Raw genomic sequence first — 19071 nt, 5'->3', positions numbered from 1 at the left:
GCATTTTTTTTAAAAAAAATATTGTTATTCAATGCCTCAGTCTTTCTGTTGCAAAAGAACAATAACAGCTCAGGAAGCCAAAGGTGAAGTGCATGTTTAGACCCATAACCTGAGCACCAACCACGCTTTCACATTTTTCTCCATAACTACTCACGTTTCCATGTTGTCCCCCTCTAAGACAGTCTGCACAGGCAGGTAGCCCATTCGGGGGTGTTTTGCAAAATATCTTTTTGTCCGAAACTTGTTCTTTAGGACCTTGGCAAAGTCTCGGACATCTTCTCCTGATGTAGTCTGAAAGGAACAGCAAGATAAGAAAGCTCTTTACAGATTCACAACAATCGACTTATTCACCACACAAGCCCCAAAGCCAGTTTTCTGTGGTGTGCACAGGAAAACAATATCAAGCACCTTGGCACCACAGACAATCACATCAAAGAATGTGCCAAGAGAAACTTGTGGCTGGGGTGAAATTAATTATTGGGTGAAATAGGTCTTCGGTGTGTTAACAGACCATTAAGAGTATTATGCAGTTCAGGCACTTAAAAAAAACAAAAAAATCGAAGGTTCAGACAGATTAGTTTCGCGAATTAAAGGTTGCTCGTACTCTATGCAGTTAAACATCTGTATGCATAACTACAGTGCCCCAAAGTCTCTCTTCCCATGCTTGTAAAGATGACAGAGCAGCTGTCAACCCTTCTTGAATATATTTCTCTCACACTGGTCAGCGTTTTTCCTTCCATTGACTATCTCGACTCGTTGTGCACTCCGGTCAGTGCCACTAGAAAGCAGTACATGGAAGGACGAACGCGCTCTCAGTGTATCAGACCCACACTGCGCCCCTGAGGCAAGCTAGGACTAAGTGCTGGTGCTGGGATATTTCAGTGAGTAGGGTGGTGGCAGCTCCCTATAACCTCTGCTGAGCGTGTGGCCCATAACTCGAGCTCTACTTTATTATCTGCTCATTTTAGAAACAAACGCTGATTTTCCGAAAATTTTAAAAATTGTATTTTCACTTGGATTAACCTTTTATGTTGAGCAGGTACATTGCGGGGGTGCTTTGACTCACCCACTTTGCTCCTTGTGTCTTTTCTGGCCCCTTACATCGTGCAGGCTGTTTACAGTCGAGTGGAGGGCGGGCGGCCATCTTAGGGGTAGTCCTTCTCCCCAGCAGAACTGGTGGCAGCGTTCTAGCTGGTGGAGAGAGGACTAGCTATAAATTCTGCTGTAGGTAGGAGGCTTTGTGGTGTGAGTAGGGTGGTGGCAGCTCCCTATAACCTCTGCTGAGCGTGTGGCCCATTACTCGAGCTCTACTTTATTAGCTGCTCATTATAGAAAAAACGCAGATTTTCCGAAAATTTTAAAAATTGTATTTTCACTTAGATTAACCTTTTATGTTGTGCAGGTACATTGCGGGGTTGCTTTGACTCACCCACTTTGCTCCTAGTGTCTTTTCTGGCCCCTTACATCGTGCAGGCTGTTTACAGTCGAGTGGAGGGCGGGCGGCCATCTTAGGGGTAGTCCTTCTCCCCAGCAGAACTAGGGGCAGCGTTCTAGCTGGTGGAGAGAGGACTAGCTATAAATTTAGCATGCCCCCGGTAGCGCGCAGCGGTCGCGCCTCAGGCGCGCCGAAGGTAAGCCAAAGGTTAGCCCGTCTGTGCCCGTCCGTGCCTCGGACAGGCCAAGGGCTAGCCCTCCTATATGTCCCTCTGTCCCCCTCAGATGCCTGGGAGGCTCCATTAGATATTCAAGAAATGCGCTTCTGAGGCTGAATTCCACTCCCTGTGATGCTCGATGCGGCCTAGCTGGGCCGGACTGTGAGGTGCAGAAGTGCATGAACTGCGGTTTCGCCCCTGTGCTAACAGCCATTCGAGCAGATATCAGGCTTGGTCCCACTTTGGTTAGGGCTGGCCTGATTAACGCCAGATCCATGTCTAAACATACCGATGACATCTTTGATATTATGGGTGGTGGCGAGCTGGAGCTCCTTTTTATCACGGAGACATGGCTTAATGGCTCGTGCGCCCCTAGTATTGAACTTGCTGTTCCTAGAGGTTTTAAAATTGTTAGGGTGGACCGCCCGACGGGCAGGGGAGGTGGCTTAGCCATTATTTACAGAGAGGGATGGAGCCTTTCCACTGAACAGGCTGGTGGTTTGGCGGACGGGGAGGTGCTCCACTTCTCCTTGGTGATTAATCCTCACTTTACCCTGGGGGGTCTCTAGTCTATAGACCACCAGGATATGCTGGTCCCTTTATTGAGTCACTGGAGGAGTGTATAATGCCCAGAGTCTTGAGTTTTTCAAAGTACCTTTTACTGGGGGACCTTAACATCCACATGGAGGCCAATGATTCATCTATGGCCAGCCGCCTGGCAGAGATCTTGGAACTGGCCCAACTCAAACAATGGGTGGAAGGTCCAACTCATGTGGGGGTCACTTACTCGACTTGGTTTGTTCCAACTTTCCCATTGTGGCACTTAGGTCGGATAGAGTGACGTGGTCCGACCACAAGTTGGTCAGTTTTGCCTGGCAGGTGGATGGACTCGATAGAGTGAGCACGGGTCCGGTCCTGGACCTCCCTCCAAATATCAACATTGCCTCCTTTGAGCGAGCCTTAATTAAGTCCCGACCAATAATCAGCGGGGAGCTGGTAGAGGCGGTTAGTAGCTTTAATGGGTGGATGGAATGTGCGGTCAAAGAATCCACAAAGCCTAAGGCCCCGTCCCGACCTCGCTGCATCCCTTCTCAGCCATGGTTTTCGCCCGATCTAAGGGATTTGAAACGTGGCTGCAAGAAATTAGAGCGGGCTTGGAGACGAGACTATCAGCCAGAGGCTAAAGCAATCCTGAGGACTGCCCAGAGGGAATATTATGCCGTCATCAGATTAGCTAAGGGTGGTTACTGTGCTGGGAGGATTGCTAAAGCTAGTAACAATAGCCGTGAGATCTTTTCAATTGTTAAAAGCTTTTTATCCCCTGTGGCAGACTCACCATTGCTTCCCTCTTCTTCTCAATGGTGCGAGGAGCTATCCTGTTTTTTCAGTGAAAAAATTAAAAAAATTCAAATGGATTTGCTCGCTGCCTTGCCCACAGGCAATATTCTGATGACTACTGTCTCTCAAACAGTCCACTGCCCCTCACAGCAGTTTCTGGATTTTTCAGTGGCAGAGGAGCCTGATGTCCAGGCCCTCCTTCAGTCCCTGAAATCGGGCTCACCTTCTGACCCTTGCCCTGCCCGGGTTCTCTCTGGAGTGGCGTCTACTGTATGTACTGAGGTCACCCAGATTGTGAACCTTTCACTGTCTTCTGCCACGGTTCCGGGATGCTGGAAGCAAGCTATGCTGCTCCCTTTACTGAAGAAGTCAGGGCTTGAGGCTACGGTCCCGGGAAATTATTGCCCTATATCTTTGGTACCTGCCCCGGCGAAGATCTGTGAGAAGGTGGCTTTTCGCCAACTGGACAGCTTTATCGAAAGATCCAATGCCCTGCACCTGGCGCAGTCAGGGTTCAGGGCGGCCTTTAGCACAGAGACAGCTTTGGTGGAGGTGACGGAGGCCATTCGAGAGTGCTTGGATGGTGGCGGCAGAGCGGTCCTGATTCTTCCGGACCTCTCTGCCGCGTTCGATACCGTCCCCCATAATCTCCCCCTTGCTAGACTGTCTGAGATTGGCATTGGCGGTAGGGTACTGGCTTGGTTGTCATCCTTCCTTTCTGATAGGACGCAGCAAGTATGGATGCCGCCGTATGCCTCAAAGGCTAAACCACTCTGCACGGGGGTCCCTCAGGACTCCACTTTGAGCCCGTTGATGTTTAACCCTACATCACCCCTGTGATATACCTGGCCGAACAGCTTGGGGCTAAGGTCATCGGATACGCTGATGACACCCAGCTGCTCTTTACCTGGCCAGATGACCAGCTGGATACAACGGCTGTTCACCTCTGTCTTTCCTCAGAGTTTTATTGGCTGGCGATGGCCCAGCTTAAATGCAACAAGGATAAGTCAAAGGTCCTCTTCTATGGGTCCTTCCCCTCCAACTTTAAGAATGAGTTGTGGCCCCCGGATTTTTCCTAGTCCCAAGGTGATGGGAGGCCCGGCTAAGAACCTCGGAATTTGGTTCGGAGAAGACCTCAGATTTGAGGACCATATCAAGAAGCTGTCAGGGACCTGTTTTGCTACGCTAAGGGCTTTAAGAAAATTCTTCCCTCTGCTGCCCAGAGAAGCTAGGGAAACGGTTGTGCGTGCCCTCATCTTGTCCAGATTGGACTATGCTAATGCATTGTTTTGTGGTATCCCGGCGTATCTGGTCAAACGACTGCAGGTTGTCCAGATCGCCGCGGTCCGCCTTTTGTTTAGCATTCCAAAATGGCAGAGCGCTCGGTCACACATGCGCGCTCTCCACTGGCTCCCTGTAGCTCAGAGAATTATGTTCAAATCTCTCGTGCTGTCATTTAGAGCTGTCCACGAGCTAGGCCCCGGCTACCTGAGGTAGCGCTTCTCTTTCTACACTCCTTCTCGCTGTCTCAGGTCAGCCTCGCTGGCCAAACTGACGCTTCCCCGCTATAAGCGGGCTAGGCTGGGCGGCCAATCTATTTCTGTGGTAACTGCGAAGGCTTGGAATGCTCTCCCTCTCCATTTGCGTACCGCCCAGTGTCTATCCAAGTTTAAAAAGGATCTCAAAACCCATCTGTTTGTTTGTCAGGTCTAGGCTGTCTCTCTGTGTTATGTTTGGTCACCTCCGCAACGCGTCAGGATACTCCCCAGTAGCAGAGCGCTCTACAAAACAACCTATAACATAACATAACATAGTGTACCTTAGGATTTTATGAGGGACCGATATGTACAAGAGAAGTCTAAGAACTAGAATACAATTCCTGATACTTACTCGACCCATATTACTTTAAGTCAGGACCACGCTGGCAACAAAGATGAGTTTTACATATGTCTGTGATGTGTACGCTTCTGCGTTCCTGAAGATAACTCTGATCCACCCACAGATTGGAAAGAAGCAGCTAGTAACTGCCCTTGCGTGCTTAAAACAGGTTTAGAACATAAAAATCAGCGCCAGCGCTGCATCAAACCTCTGCATACAAGTAGCACTTTTCGAAATACATCCCTGGAGCCACTTCTCTTAGACGCAAGGAAATGAGACCGAATGTCAACACAATTCCTTTACAACCCAAAGGTCTTCATTTTTAGGTCTTCACCTTGTTGAAGCAGGTTCTGACTGTCAACAGTGAGGCTTGTCAATCACGAACAGTTACAGTTAAATGAAACAATAACTCTAGGAACAGCAGCCACATTTCTTACAGTTGTGTGTTGGAATTGAACTTGTATTAGGTACATGACCTACTTCATATTGTACAGCGGGTGCAATAAAGAGAAACTCATCCCCCTTTGCGCAGGAAAAACTGGTACAGTGGGCTATAAATTGCGTGTTTGAATACATGATCCCACTCTGATAGAAGGGTACCTAAATACCGACGAAAGGTCAGGTTCCAATGTGGTCCAGGTGGCTGGGTGTGTCATGTGGGTTATCTAGGGTAATGCTTACTATTTAGCATTGTCTGATGAACGCAACTGACCGGCTGATGTAGTATGGGATTTTACTTTACTTCATGTCGACGAAAACAAAGGTATTGAATTATTGGGCTTCTCATTGCAAGAGGAAAAAGGAAGACTACTAACAGGAGTAGTCTGTTATAGACCCCCCGGGTCTAGATACCCAATATCAAGTACTGTTCAACACCATTTTCGCCCTGACCCTAACACACTCCAGAATGGTTATACTAGGGGACTTTATTCTCTGGGATAACAGGAACCTAGGACCACATCTGAGAGATCTGAGGCAATCCTGCGAAAGCCTTAGCCTACACCAACTGGTACATCAGCCAACCCACCAAGGAGGGCATGTCCTAGACCTCCTGTTTGCTAATCAGAATGAGACAGAGGTGATTGATGTCCTGCTCAAATCTGGACCGGCCATTTCCTAATCCATTTCAGGATGACACTGCCTAGACTAGTTAATATTATGAATCGGTCGGTGACCTATCGTAAGGAAAGAGAATGGGCCAAGTTAGTAACAAACAGATTACACCCGACATTCCCAGATCAGAATCTCTTTGCCCCTAATGATTCAGTAGTAGAACTGAAGTGGCTGCAATCATACTTAACGGGTAGGCAACAGGCTGTGACTATGACACCGTTCACATCCACTAAGACACCGGTGTGCCATGTGGTGCCACAGGGCTCTGCAATAAGCCCCATTCTTTTCAACACCTACTTGCGCCCCTTGATACCTATTATAGAGTCTTTTACTGGAGATACCTGTTGGCCTATTTGGACCTCAGGGACCCTCAGTATTGAAAGAGAATTAAATCCCCAACTTAAAATGCGCCACAGGGCGCGTTTGCACAGTGGTGGAGGAAGGAGGCGTGGCCTATGGTGATATGTCTGCAAGCACACCCTGTGTGGCGTTTTAAGCTAGAGAATTAATTCCTACTCAATCCTGTGGGTCCCTGGGGGCCAACTAGCCCACCAGGTCCCTCCAGTATGCACCAGGCGGCTGCGTTGCAGAGAGGTGTTCAGAGGCCACGCCCCTTTTTACAACACTCTGCAACGCAGCTCAGTGGCGCTTACTAGAGGTACCTGGTGGGCTAGTTGGCCCACTGGGACCCTCAGTATTAACAAGGAATTAATTCCCCAACTTAAACTGCACCACAGGGCGTGTTTGCACACATGTGAACTCAGGTCCCTCCCTTCACCACAGTGCAAACGTTCCCCAAGGCGCTGTTGGACCCGGCCCTTTTGGCAGGTTCACCCCGAGACTTTTTGCTTTTTCCTAGCCTGTTTCTGGAACCTGGTGGTGGTGATTTTAGGCCTCTGTGCACTTTTTCACTGTGGTACAGTGTAAAGTGTGTGAGCTCTCTGTGTATGTGTGGTGAGTGACCTGCCCTCCCATAGGAATGAATGGGGAATATGTATGCCCATGGTAGTTCCTGATGTGTTGGGAGTGCAGGGTCGAGTTTGGTATGTGCAAACTCGTGAGATTGAATACTACGTAATGATATATGCGGCATGAATGTGTCTGGTGTAGAAGTGTAAAAATACGAGAGAGACCATGTACAACCAGGGGATTAGGGTACTAGTTACTAGTAAACAAAGGAAAGATCCCTTGGAGAACACCTGTCAGTATACTAAGATGTATAAATTTACATAATTGTAGCCCAAGTATAAGAAATAGATATTTTACACAACATACACTTCTTTTGGTTATCTTTTTATTTTTTTTTTAAATTGGGGGAAATTTTTGTACAGTATATATACAGAGTTAAAAACAAAGCATCACCAAATACATCAAAAAACAATTATAATAACATCACTTCATGTTAAAATCAATCCTATTAAAGAGAAGGATCTCCTAATTGATAAAAAAAATATTGAGAGAAAGCAATTGGATCAAGAGAGAATATGAGGAGAGAACAAAACAGACAGTATTCTTTGTCATATAGATACTCATCAGGGAACCTGAATTTTAGAAACTACTCCAGGATACATAGTTATTTTGTTATCTATGGAGTATGATGGGTCTCTCCTATTACCAGGCACTGGGTGGTTGCCGTATTCAAGAAAAACCTGTAAATAAATATACTTAAATAAGTATTCTTTTAGCGGTAAATCAAGCCTGTCTAATACAATCATATGGGTATGATCCCACTCGATTTTCAATTGTGATGCCTTGCATTATATCCATTCTATTGGTGGTTCCATGTACATCTGTTTATAAGCTCATAGCGGGGCACTTTCTCAACATTTTAATACATTCAATTGGCCGTTATGATCGTTCATTATCATACATTATTAGCTTTTAACAGTTTCATACATTCAAAGCCTCAAGTTATAATATTTCTCATTTCTTATATGTGGGCTCTTCGTATTTCTCATATATAGCCCTTATCATCCCTCCCGGAGGTTTTATGTTACAGTGACCCACTCTATCAGTACCTTCCCTTCTGGCCGGTCTAGAAGTTAGTGGTCTTGCTATGGTATTCACCTTATTTCATCTTTATCTATTTTCTTCCATTTGTCCTAGTTTCTTCTGATGTTGTTATTCTTGACCCGGAGCTATGAATGAAAATAAAGGTTTTTTAATTTCTTTCTTTGTCAGGATATTCTACCTCTTAGACTGAGTTATGCTAGCCTGGGTTCTGTTGTTCTGTTTTTACCTTTTATTGTCAATGGTCTGTCTTTTGTTGAGACTCTTATGTTCAGGCTTTAGTAGATATCCTGAAGACCATGGGGAGATGCGATATTCCCTTTCCGATTCTAAAATGGAATATAACATCCGGTTTGTTCTATCTGGGTGTTACTCCTATTCTGCTCGTTGTTTCTAAAGCTAGGTCTCAAACCATCCACATACCTTTTTAGTTTTTGATTTCTACTTCCCAGACGGATCCTCCCGGTTCCCGGTTGTTCTGCTCCTCTAGTAATTGGTTTTATGTAGTATTCTGTATCTTCTACGCTAGAAATTAAGGGAAATTGCCCCTAAGTGTTAAATCGAAACGTGCATGATTTATCGATTCCTACAACTTGTTTATATAACACCGTCTGTCACTTACATTAAAAGGGGTAGGTGGAATCTTCCCTATTGGTCGTGCGGCCAGGGTGGTTTATCGTTAAAATATCTTGCTCTGCTCGAATTGTTCTGGTTAACAAAATGGACATCATTTCAATCTAGCACTCCTTAGGTGGTTATTTTAACTTATTTATAAGAAGCAGCCTATCACTTACACTTAAAGGGGGTAAATTGAGTCCTCCCTGTTGTTCGTGCGCCGGTGTGGTTTGTCTTTAAAATCCCTCGCTCTGCTTGAATTGTTCCAATGAAAAAGAAACGGATATTGGTTAGATCTAACCCCCATTGAGCAATTCACTCGCTATTTGACCCTATCTCTTAGTCTGAGGGAATGGTCTCCTTTACCTTCATATGAACGAGCCCCGGGTCCTGCCGCAATCTCAATTCTTCTTTCGACGGTCTCAATATGCCAAACAGCTAGCTATCTGTGTTCTAACAAAGTCTGTTTTTTATATGATAGGCGCTTCGGTCTAATTGGTGTTCCCTGGCGTAGGTTCAGCTGATATTACTTAACTCTCCCGCTCTCTTGATATGAACCGGAAGTTCTATCACATCTCCCTATTCACTCCGGAAGGGAGATATTTCCTTCTATTCGATTGGCCGGGGACACCAAGCCTCTCTTTCATATTACCCTATTGGACGGGGAGGTTTTTCTGTGCTGTGTTTGTACGCAAAATGCGTTATAAATATAGTTCTGGTTTGTATCTTATTGTTTATTATTGTCTAATAAGTCCCATCCTGTGCGATCATTTGAATCGCCGTTTTGTCTACTTTAGTGGAGTTTTTTTCTTTTTCTACTAACTCTCAATTAGATTTATTTTTTCTAATCAGATGTCGTTTCAATGTTTGTTCTTGTTTAATCTATTTGTGCACTAACAGTCTCATCCATTCCTCTCTACTATTAAGACCTTTGTCCACTTTATTCAGATAAGAGATGAACCATTGTTCACGAGTCCTTCTCACTGCTTCTAGGTTGCCCCCTCTCCTGCTGATATTTACCTTTTCTAAAATGTACCACGAAAAATCATTGCATCCATGGATGTTTTTTAGAAAATGGTCAGTCAAGGGTGCATTTTCTTTTTTATTTTTTATAGATGATCTATTTTCTAGAAGTCTTGTCCGAAGCTCCCTTCCTGTCTCTCCTACGTACCCAAGTCCACAGGGACAAATGAGCAGGTAAATAACACTCTTACTCCTGCAGTTATTGAGTGTTTTAGAGGACAGGTTTTTTCCATTGAAATTCAGGGATTTTGTCTCTATACAGTTCGGACATATTGAGCAGGAACCACACTTATAGTTTCCTATCACTTTAGTACTACTCAGGGTACTTTGAATACTGCCTTCTGATCTCTTATATGTATGTATGTACAAGGGCATTTTTGATGGTTTGGTTCCGTCTGAACGAGAACATGGGTTTCGGTATCGGAGCTGTTAGACCATCGTTCAGGATCTTCCAATTGCGATTAACAATGTTTTTTATTTGGTTACTTACCCCTGAAAATTGGCTCACAAATACTATCCTATTCTGGACTTTGTTCTTTTTTTCTTTGTTGATGTAAAGTAGGTGGTCTCTGTCATAGAATCTTGCTCGTTTCAGGGATTGCTTAACAAGCTTTTTTGGGTATCCTCGCTCCCTAGCTTTTTCTCCATAATGCCTGCAGGATGATAAAAGTCATTAAGGTTGCTACAATTTCGTCGCAGCCTTAAAAATTCTCCAAAAGGAATATTGTCCTTTTGTGAGCGGGGATGATTGCTCTGGTACTGCAATAAAGTATTTTTGTCCGTTGGTTTTGAAAATAATTCAACTTCCAACTCTCCATCAGAGTCTTTTATTATTATATCAAGGACATTTACACTAATGTTGCTATATTGTGCTGTGAATCTAAGATTATCATCTCCCATGTTCAGCCATTCTAAGAAAGATAGTAGATCCTCACTGGCACCGTTCCAGACGAAGATGATATCGTTGATGTAACGGTACCAGTGAGAAACATTTTCAAAGTATGGTGCCATCTCATTGTAGATGTGCTTAAGCTCGAAATGTCCTACATACAAACAGGCCAGACTGGGGGCACATGTGGCCCCCATGCTGGTCCCCTTGACCTGTTTAAACAGTTCCTCCTTGTACAAGAAAATGTTTTTTAACACCAATTCTATGCAACCCAGAATAAAGACTTTGTGGCCCCCCTTTAAGTCTATCTCGTTTAAAATTGAGGCCATCACCTCGATTGTGTCGTCTTGAGGGATATTTGTGTATAAAGCTTCGATATCCAAGGTGACCCAAAGTTGGGTCACCTTGTCGAAGCTCTGTCCCTCGAATATACTGATGGTATGGGCTGTATCTTTCAGATATGACTTCTGGGTCTGCACAATTGGTTTTAGGAAGAAATCTGCATATTTACTCAGGGGCTCTAGTACGGAACCCAAGCTGCTCACAATTGGTCGCATTGGGGGGTCTAGCACATTCTTGTGAATCTTGGGCAAACCATATATTGCCAGGATTATGGGGTTGGTGTTAAACATGAATTTATACTCATCCTCACTGATCAAGTTATTATCCCTACCATGATTTAAGAACCTGGCAACTTCTCTTTTTAGGGTGTCTATTGAGTTCCATGATACTGGTTTGTAGTGTTCAGCAACGTCTAGCAGGGATTTCATCCTCTTGTCATAATCATTGCTGCTCATTACTACCACCCCCGCCTTTGTCTGCTGGCTTTATTATAATTTGATCACATTCTTGTAGTTGTTTTAAAGCTGTTCTATGGTTCTTAGAGAGGTTGTTGGCTTGTCCCTGATGGCATCCAAGGCTGTTCTTAATTTCAATTTCTACCACTCTCTCGAACAGTTCAACATTTCTTTCCACCTGACTTAGGTTGGGAGTAAAGGTTGATTGGGGCTTAAAACCTGTTACACTTTGGATCGGTTGGTATTCTTTATCAGCAAAAAATCTATTTAGTCTGACTTTTCTGAAGAAACTCCTCATGTCTTTTTCCAACTCAAATCTATTCGGGGGGGCTGTAGGTGCGTAGCTGAACCCAAATCTTAAAACCTCTTTCTCATCTCTAGATAGTTTCCTCTCAGAGAGGTTTATTATTGGAAATTCATTCACCTCCGATAACGTGCATTCCTTGTATTCAGATAGTTCGGGGTTCCCTGATTTGGAGGTGGATGGCTCCTCATCGGTTCTTCCCGGGAGTAATTTCGATACCCTCTCTGGCCCCTGTAGGGGCGGCCTCCTAAAAAATGATGGCTATCTTGTTGGTAGTTGGAAGTTTGTCTACTTCCTTGTTCATTATACTGTTCCTCATCCTCACTGGACCCTGAGGTTTCCGAGAAGGTAACTCTCCTATTTCCTCCTCTGGAATAGACCTGTCTAGGATATTGGGGTTTTTCAAATCTGGTTTCTCTTTTGTTTGTATAATAATCCTTCTGGAGGAAAGGATAGACAATTTCTGCACTAAATTTTTCGATATCTTTTCTTAGTTTTGATTTTTTTTTATTTGTTAGGTATTCCTGATATCCTTCTGTCTCTAATGCAATCTCTTCTAATTTCTTTTTGGCATCCTCTACTGCTGTGTTTTGGTTCAATGCGTTTCTAATTCTTCTAATTGCCTTTTTTCTAGTATAATCACTTCCTGTGCTGTCTCAATTATGAGGATAAGCCAATCTCTACTGCATCGATTTGCAATGTGCTTCCAAATCTCCAGGAATTTTTTGTCATCAGTGAACAGCCGAGGTTCAGAGGATGCCAAAAAGAAATTAGAAGAGATTGCATTAGAGACAGAGGGATATCAGGAATACCTAACAAATAAAAAAACAACAAAACTAAGAAAAGATATCGAAAAATTTAGTGGAGAAATTGTCTATCCTTTCCTCCAGAAGGATTCTTATACGAACAAAAGAGAAACAAGATGGGAAAAACCCCAATATCCTAGACAGGTCTATTCCAGAGAAGGAAATGGGAGAGTTACCTTCTCGGAAACCTCAGGGTCCAGTGAGGATGAGGAACAGTCTAATGAACAAGGAAGTAGACAAACTTCCAACTACCAACAAGATGGCCATAATTTTTTAGGAGGCCGCCCCTACAGGGGCCAGAGAGGGTATCGAATTTGCTCCCGGGAAGAACCGATGAGGAGCCATCCACCTCCAAATCAGTGAACCCCGAACTATCTGAATACAAGGAATGCACGTTATCGGAGGTGAATCAATTTCCAATAATAAAGCTCTCTGAGAGGGAACTATCTAGAGATGAGAAAGAGGTTTTAAGATTTGGGTTCAGCTACGCACCTACAGCCCCCCCGAATAGATTTGAGTTGGTAAAAGACATGAGGAGTTTCTTCAGAAAAGTCAGACTAAATAGATTTTTTGCTGATAAAGAATACCAACCGATCCAAAGTGTAACAGGTTTTAAGCCCCAATCAACCTTTACACCCAACCTAAGTCAGGTGGAAAAAAATGTTAAACTGTTCGAGAGAGTGGTAGAAATTGAAATTAAGAACAGTCTTGGTGCCATCAGGGACAAGCCAACAACCTCTCCAAGAACCATAGAACAGCTTTAAAACAACCACAAGAATGTGATCAAATTATAATAAAGCCAGCAGACAAAGGTGGGGGTGGTAGTAATGAGCAGCAATGATTATGACAAGAGGATGAAATCCCTGCTAGACGTTGCTGAACACTACAAACCAGTATCATGGAACTCAATAGACACCCTAAAAAGAGAAGTTGCCAGGTTCTTAAATCATGGTAGGGATAATAACTTGATCAGTGAGGATGAGTATAAATTCATGTTTAACACCAACCCCATAATTCAGGCAATATATGGTTTGCCCAAGATTCACAAGAATGTGCTAGACCCCCCAATGCGACCAATTGTGAGCAGCTTGGGTTCCGTACTAGAGCCCCTGAGTAAATATGCAGATTTCTTCCTAAAACCAATTGTGCAGACCCAGAAGTCATATCTGAAAGATACAGCCCATACCATCAGTATATTCGAGGGACAGAGCTTCGACAAGGTGACCCAACTTTGGGTCACCTTGGATATCGAAGCTTTATACACAAATATCCCTCAAGGCGACACAATCGAGGTGATGGCCTCAATTTTAAACGAGATAGACTTAAAGGGGGGCCACAAAGTCTTTATTCTGGGTTGCATAGAATTGGTGTTAAAAAACATTTTCTTGTACAAGGAGGAACTGTTTAAACAGGTCAAGGGGACCAGCATGGGGGCCACATGTGCCCCCAGTCTGGCCTGTTTGTATGTAGGACATTTCGAGCTTAAGCACATCTACAATGAGATGGCACCATACTTTGAAAATGTTTCTCACTGGTACCGTTACATCGACGATATCATCTTCGTCTGGAACGGTGCCAGTGAGGACCTACTATTTTTCTTAGAATGGCTGAACATGGGAGATGAGAATCTTAGATTCACAGCACAATATAGCAACATTAGTGTAGATTTCCTTGATTTAAAAATAAAAGACTCTGATGGAGAGTTGGAATTTGAATTATTTTCAAAACCAACTGACAAAAATGCTTTATTGCAGTACCAGAGCAATCATCCCCGCTCACAAAAGGACAATATTCCTATTGGAGAATTTTTAAGGCTGCAACGAAATTGTAGAAACCGTAATGACTTATCATGCAGGCATTATGGAGAAAAAGCTAAGGGAGCGAGGATACCCAAAAAAGCTTGTTAAGCAATCCCTGAAACGAGCAAGATTCTATGACAGAGACCATCTACTTAACATCAACAAAGAAAAAAAGAACAAAGTCCAGAATAGGATAGTATTCGTGAGCCAATTTTCAGGGGTAAGTAACCAAATAAAAAACATTGTTAATCGCAATTGGAAGATCCTGAACAATGGTTTAACAGCTCCGATACCGAAACCCATGTTCTCGTTCAGACGGAACCAAAGCATCAAAAATGCCCTTGTACATACATACATATAAGAGATCAGAAGGCAGTATTCAAAGTACCCTGAGTAGTACTAAAGCGATAGGAAACTATAATTGTTGTTCCTGCTCAATATGTCCGAACTTTATAGAGACAAAATCCCTGAATTTCAATGGAAAAAACCTGTCCTCTAAAACACTCAATAACTGCAGGAGTAAGAGTGTTATTTACCTGCTCATTTGTCCCTGTGGACTTGGGTACGTAGGAGAGACAGGAAGGGAGCTGCGGACAAGACTTCTAGAACATAGATCATCTATAAAAAATAAAAAAGAAAATGCACCCTTGACTGACCATTTTCTAAAAAACAACCATGGATGCAATGATTTTTCGTGGTACATTTTAGAAAAGGTAAATATCAGCAGGAGAGGGGGCAACCTAGAAGAACTGAGAAGGACTCGTGAACAATGGTTCATCTGTTATCTGAATACAGTGGACAAAGGTCTTAATAGTAGAGAGGAATGGATGAGACTGTTAGTGCACAAATAGATTAAACAAGAACAAACATTGAAACGACATCTGATTAGAAAAAATAAATCTAATTGAGAGTTAAAAGAAAAAAACTCCACTAAAGTAGACAAAACGGCGATTCAAATGATCGCATAGGATGGGACTTATTAGACAATAATAAACAATAAAATACAAACAAGAACTATATTTATAACGCATTTTGTGGATAAACACAGCACAGAAAAACCTCCCCACTCAAACGGGTAATATGAAAGAGAGGCTTGGTGTCCCCGGCCAATCGAATAGAAGGAAATATTTCCCTTCCGGAGTGAATAGGGAGATGTGATAGAACTTCCGGTTCATATCAAGAGAGCGGAAGAGTTAAGTAATATCAGCTGAACCTACGCCAGGGAACACCAATTAGACTGAAGCGCCTATCATATAAAAAACAGACTTCGTTAGAACACAGATAGCTAGCTGTTTGGCATATCGAGACAGTCAAAAGAAGAATTGAGATCGCGGCAGGACCCGGGGCTCGTTCATATGAAGGTAAAGGAGACCATTCCCTCAGACTAAGAGATAGGCTGAAATAGCGAGTGAATTGCTCAAGGGGGGTTAGATCTAACCAATATCCGTTTCTTTAGAACAATTCAAGCAGAGCGAGGGATTTTAAAGACAAACCACACCGGCCGCACTAACAACAGGGAGGACTCAATTTACCCCCTTTAAGTGTAAGTGATATGCTGTTTCTTATAAATACGTTTAAATAACCACCTAAGGAGTGCTAGATTGAAATGATGTCCATTTTTCTAACCAGAACGATTCCAGCAGAGCAAGATATTTTAAAGATAAACCACCCTGGCCGCACGACCAATAGGGAAGATTCCACCTACCCCTTTTAATGTAAGTGACAGACGGTGTTATGTAAATAAGTTGTAGGAATCGATAAATCATGCACGTTTCGATTTAACACTTAGGGGCAATTTCCCTTAATTTCTAGCGTAGAAGATACAGAATACTACATAAAACCAATTACCAGAGGAGCACAACAACCGGGAACCGGGAGGATCCGTCTGGGAAGTAGAAATCAAAAACTAAAAAGTTATGTGGATGGTTTGAGACCTAGCTTTAGAAACAACGAGCAGAATAGGAGTAACACCCAGATAGAACAAACCGGATGTTATATTCCATTTTAGAATCGGAAAGGGAATATCGCCTCCCCCCTTGGTCTTCGGGATATCTACTAAAACCTGAAAATAAGAGTCTCAACAAAAGACAGACCATTGACAATAAAAGGTAAAAACAGAACAACAGAACCCAGGCTAGCATAACTCAGTCTAAGAGGTAGAATATCCTGACAAAGAAAGAAATTAAAAAACCTTTATTTTCATTCATAGCTCCGGGTCAAGAATAACAAAATCAGAAGAAACTAGGACAAATGGAAGAAAATAGATAAAGATGATATAAGGTGAATACCATAGCAAGACCACTAACTTCTAGACCGGCCCGAAGGGAAGGTACTGATAGAGTGGGTCACTGTAACATAAAAACTCCGGGAGGGGTGATAAGGGCTATATATGAGAAATACGAAGAGCCCACATATAAGAAATGAGAAATATTATAACTTGAGGCTTTGAATGTATGAAACTGTTAAAAGCTAATAATGTATGATAATGAACGATCATAACGGCCAATTGAATGTATTGAAATGTTGAGAAAGTGCCCCGCTATGAGCTTATAAACAGATGTACATGGAACCACCAATAGAATGGATATAATGCAAGGCATCACGATTGAAAATCGAGTGGGATCATACCCATATGATTGTATTAGACAGGCTTGATTTACCGCTAAAAGAATACTTATTTAAGTATATTTATTTACAGGTTTTTCTTGAATACGGCAACCACCCAGTGCCTGGTAATAGGAGAGACCCATCATTTTGGTCTTGAAAAAGATGGTCAATCATAAATAAACCATCGAAACGCGTCGACGCCGAGTGTAAACACAATCAATGGATTGAGCTTACTCCATAGATAACAAAATAACTATGTATCCTGGAGTAGTTTCTAAAATTCAGGTTCCCTGATGTGTATCTATATGACAAAGAATACTGTCTGTTTTGTTCTCTCCTCATATTCTCTCTTGATCCAATTGCTTTCTCTCAATAACTTTTTATCAATTAGGAGATCCTTCTCTTTAATAGGATTGATTTTAACATGAAGTGTTGTTATTATAATTGTGTTTTGATGCATTTGGTGATGCTTTGTTTTTAACTCTGTATATATACTGTACAAAAATTCCCCCCAATTTTTAAAAAAAAATAAAAAGATAACCAAAAGAAGTGTATGTTGTGTAAAATATCTATTTCTCATACTTGGGCTACAATGATGTAAATTTATACATCTTAGTATACTGACAGGTGTTCTCCAAGGGATCTTCCCTTTGTTTACTAGAATCTAGTGTAGAAGTGCCACTTTTATAAGTTGGCATATTTGTGTAATTTGTGTCTGGCGTGTGATTGGCTGAGGCTGGCTGGTGAGCCTGGCTCCAAGAGTCTGGGAGGGTCTGCCCCGGTGGTGAATGGAGTGTTTAGCATGCTGATGTGTGGGGAGGAGTGAGCCTGGGCCTGCTTGTGGATTGACCGTCTGGTTGAGGGTCCTGAATGGGTCTGGGTTTTCCCCACACAATGCTGGCTCCACCCCTTGGGGTGCGTCTGATGTCCCTAGCCTGGTCAGTGAAAGGAATTCCCTATAACCAGTTCTAGCTGGTTCTCACACTGCCTGCACCCTTTAGACAAAGGATTTTGGGTATAAAAAGGGTGCTGTGACACTCTAAAAATGTTCTTGTTTCTGACTTGAATCCTGCCAGGGGTGTGCTGTTGTTTGGGCTCAGGGGAAGGCTTGCCTCCCTGAGCCCTGCCCAGCCCCTGGATTCCTGATGGATGCTGGAGGATCTTTTCTTTCTTGGGATCCCTTTGCTTGACTTTGCCCCCAGGACCTTTATTTTTGAGGTCCAGGACTTCTGTGGACCCTTCTTGGTGTAGGGGTCATCTCAGGGGACTTTAGGTACTGCCTGCCCCCCCCCCCCAGCGCCTTGAGAGTGCTTTGTTTCTCTTATTGATTTAGAAAAGGGGGTGGTCTAGCCCTGATCTCTTGACTGGGTGAGAGTATTCTGCTTAATTCAGAAACTCTGTCCATCACCACCCCTTGTTGTTTAATTGTTTCCCTTATTGGGCAGAGCGCTGTGGTTTTCCCTGAGGGGAGCGCTCCTGCCCTTTGTGTGCCCCGAGTGCTTCGTGTACACCTTATTTTTATATTTACGGGTATTCTCCCGTTTATAGGCCCCTTTGTAAGTGCCCACCTCGCTGGTATGTTTTATTGTAACACCGAGGGTGCCCACCCCTCCTTTCTGCCCTTTGTTTCACTGCCACAGCACCAGGAAGGAAAGGGGTCGCAAAAACGGAAGTTCGGCCCGCGTCCGCCTGACTGTGGGTGGGGCCGAGATTGATTGACTTCCGCTTCCCCCCTGCCTGGGGGAAGCCATGCCTGCGTCGCCGGTCTCCCGCCGCCTCCCCGAGTGGTCGCGGGAAGTCCTGCCCCCTTGTGCCGCACTGCCAGGAGAGCCCCGAGAGGAACTGGTGACGAGCTGGTCGTCACGGGGCTTCCATGATTGAGGAAGAGCCCCGCAGGCCGACACCCGGGTGGAGAGGAGGAGCCTCGCCCCCGCAACAGCCGGTGAGTGTTCGAGAGCTGGGGGGGCTCCGGGCGGCCCAGTGGTAGGGCCCATTGAAGGCCTAAGATGATCATAGTAGTTAGGGCGGCCCCGGATGGCAGTAGGCCGCCCCACCGTTTTTCCCGAGCCAGAGTGCTCCGATGGGCATGATTGTTGGAGGAGCCTTAGTGCTCTAACAGGCATAATTGATGTCTCGAGCCAGTGTTGCCCAGAGCCTGTGTGGCTCCAGCAGTGGGCGCAGTTTGTGCCTAAGGGTCAGTGAGGAACCTGTCGCAGTTTTGATTCCCAGCTGCCCAGCAA

General features: G+C 44.0%; 1 protein-coding gene across 3 annotated transcripts in view; it reads right to left on the bottom strand.

The window, feature by feature from the left end:
• DMD (dystrophin) overlaps window positions 1-19071 on the bottom strand; it is a 4652165-nt gene that overhangs the window by 179135 nt on the left and 4453959 nt on the right. For all 3 annotated transcript variants that reach the window (XM_086934537.1, XM_086934536.1, XM_086934538.1), the window contains one exon: window positions 155-291. In XM_086934537.1, coding sequence (XP_086790663.1) covers window positions 155-291 — 137 coding nt within the window. The remainder of the gene's footprint in view (window positions 1-154; window positions 292-19071) is intronic.

Source organism: Lissotriton vulgaris, chromosome 8 (genome assembly GCF_964263255.1).
Source record: "Lissotriton vulgaris chromosome 8, aLisVul1.2, whole genome shotgun sequence".
Lineage (NCBI taxonomy): Eukaryota > Metazoa > Chordata > Amphibia > Caudata > Salamandridae > Lissotriton > Lissotriton vulgaris.
This window is presented reverse-complemented; position numbering and strand designations above follow the sequence as displayed.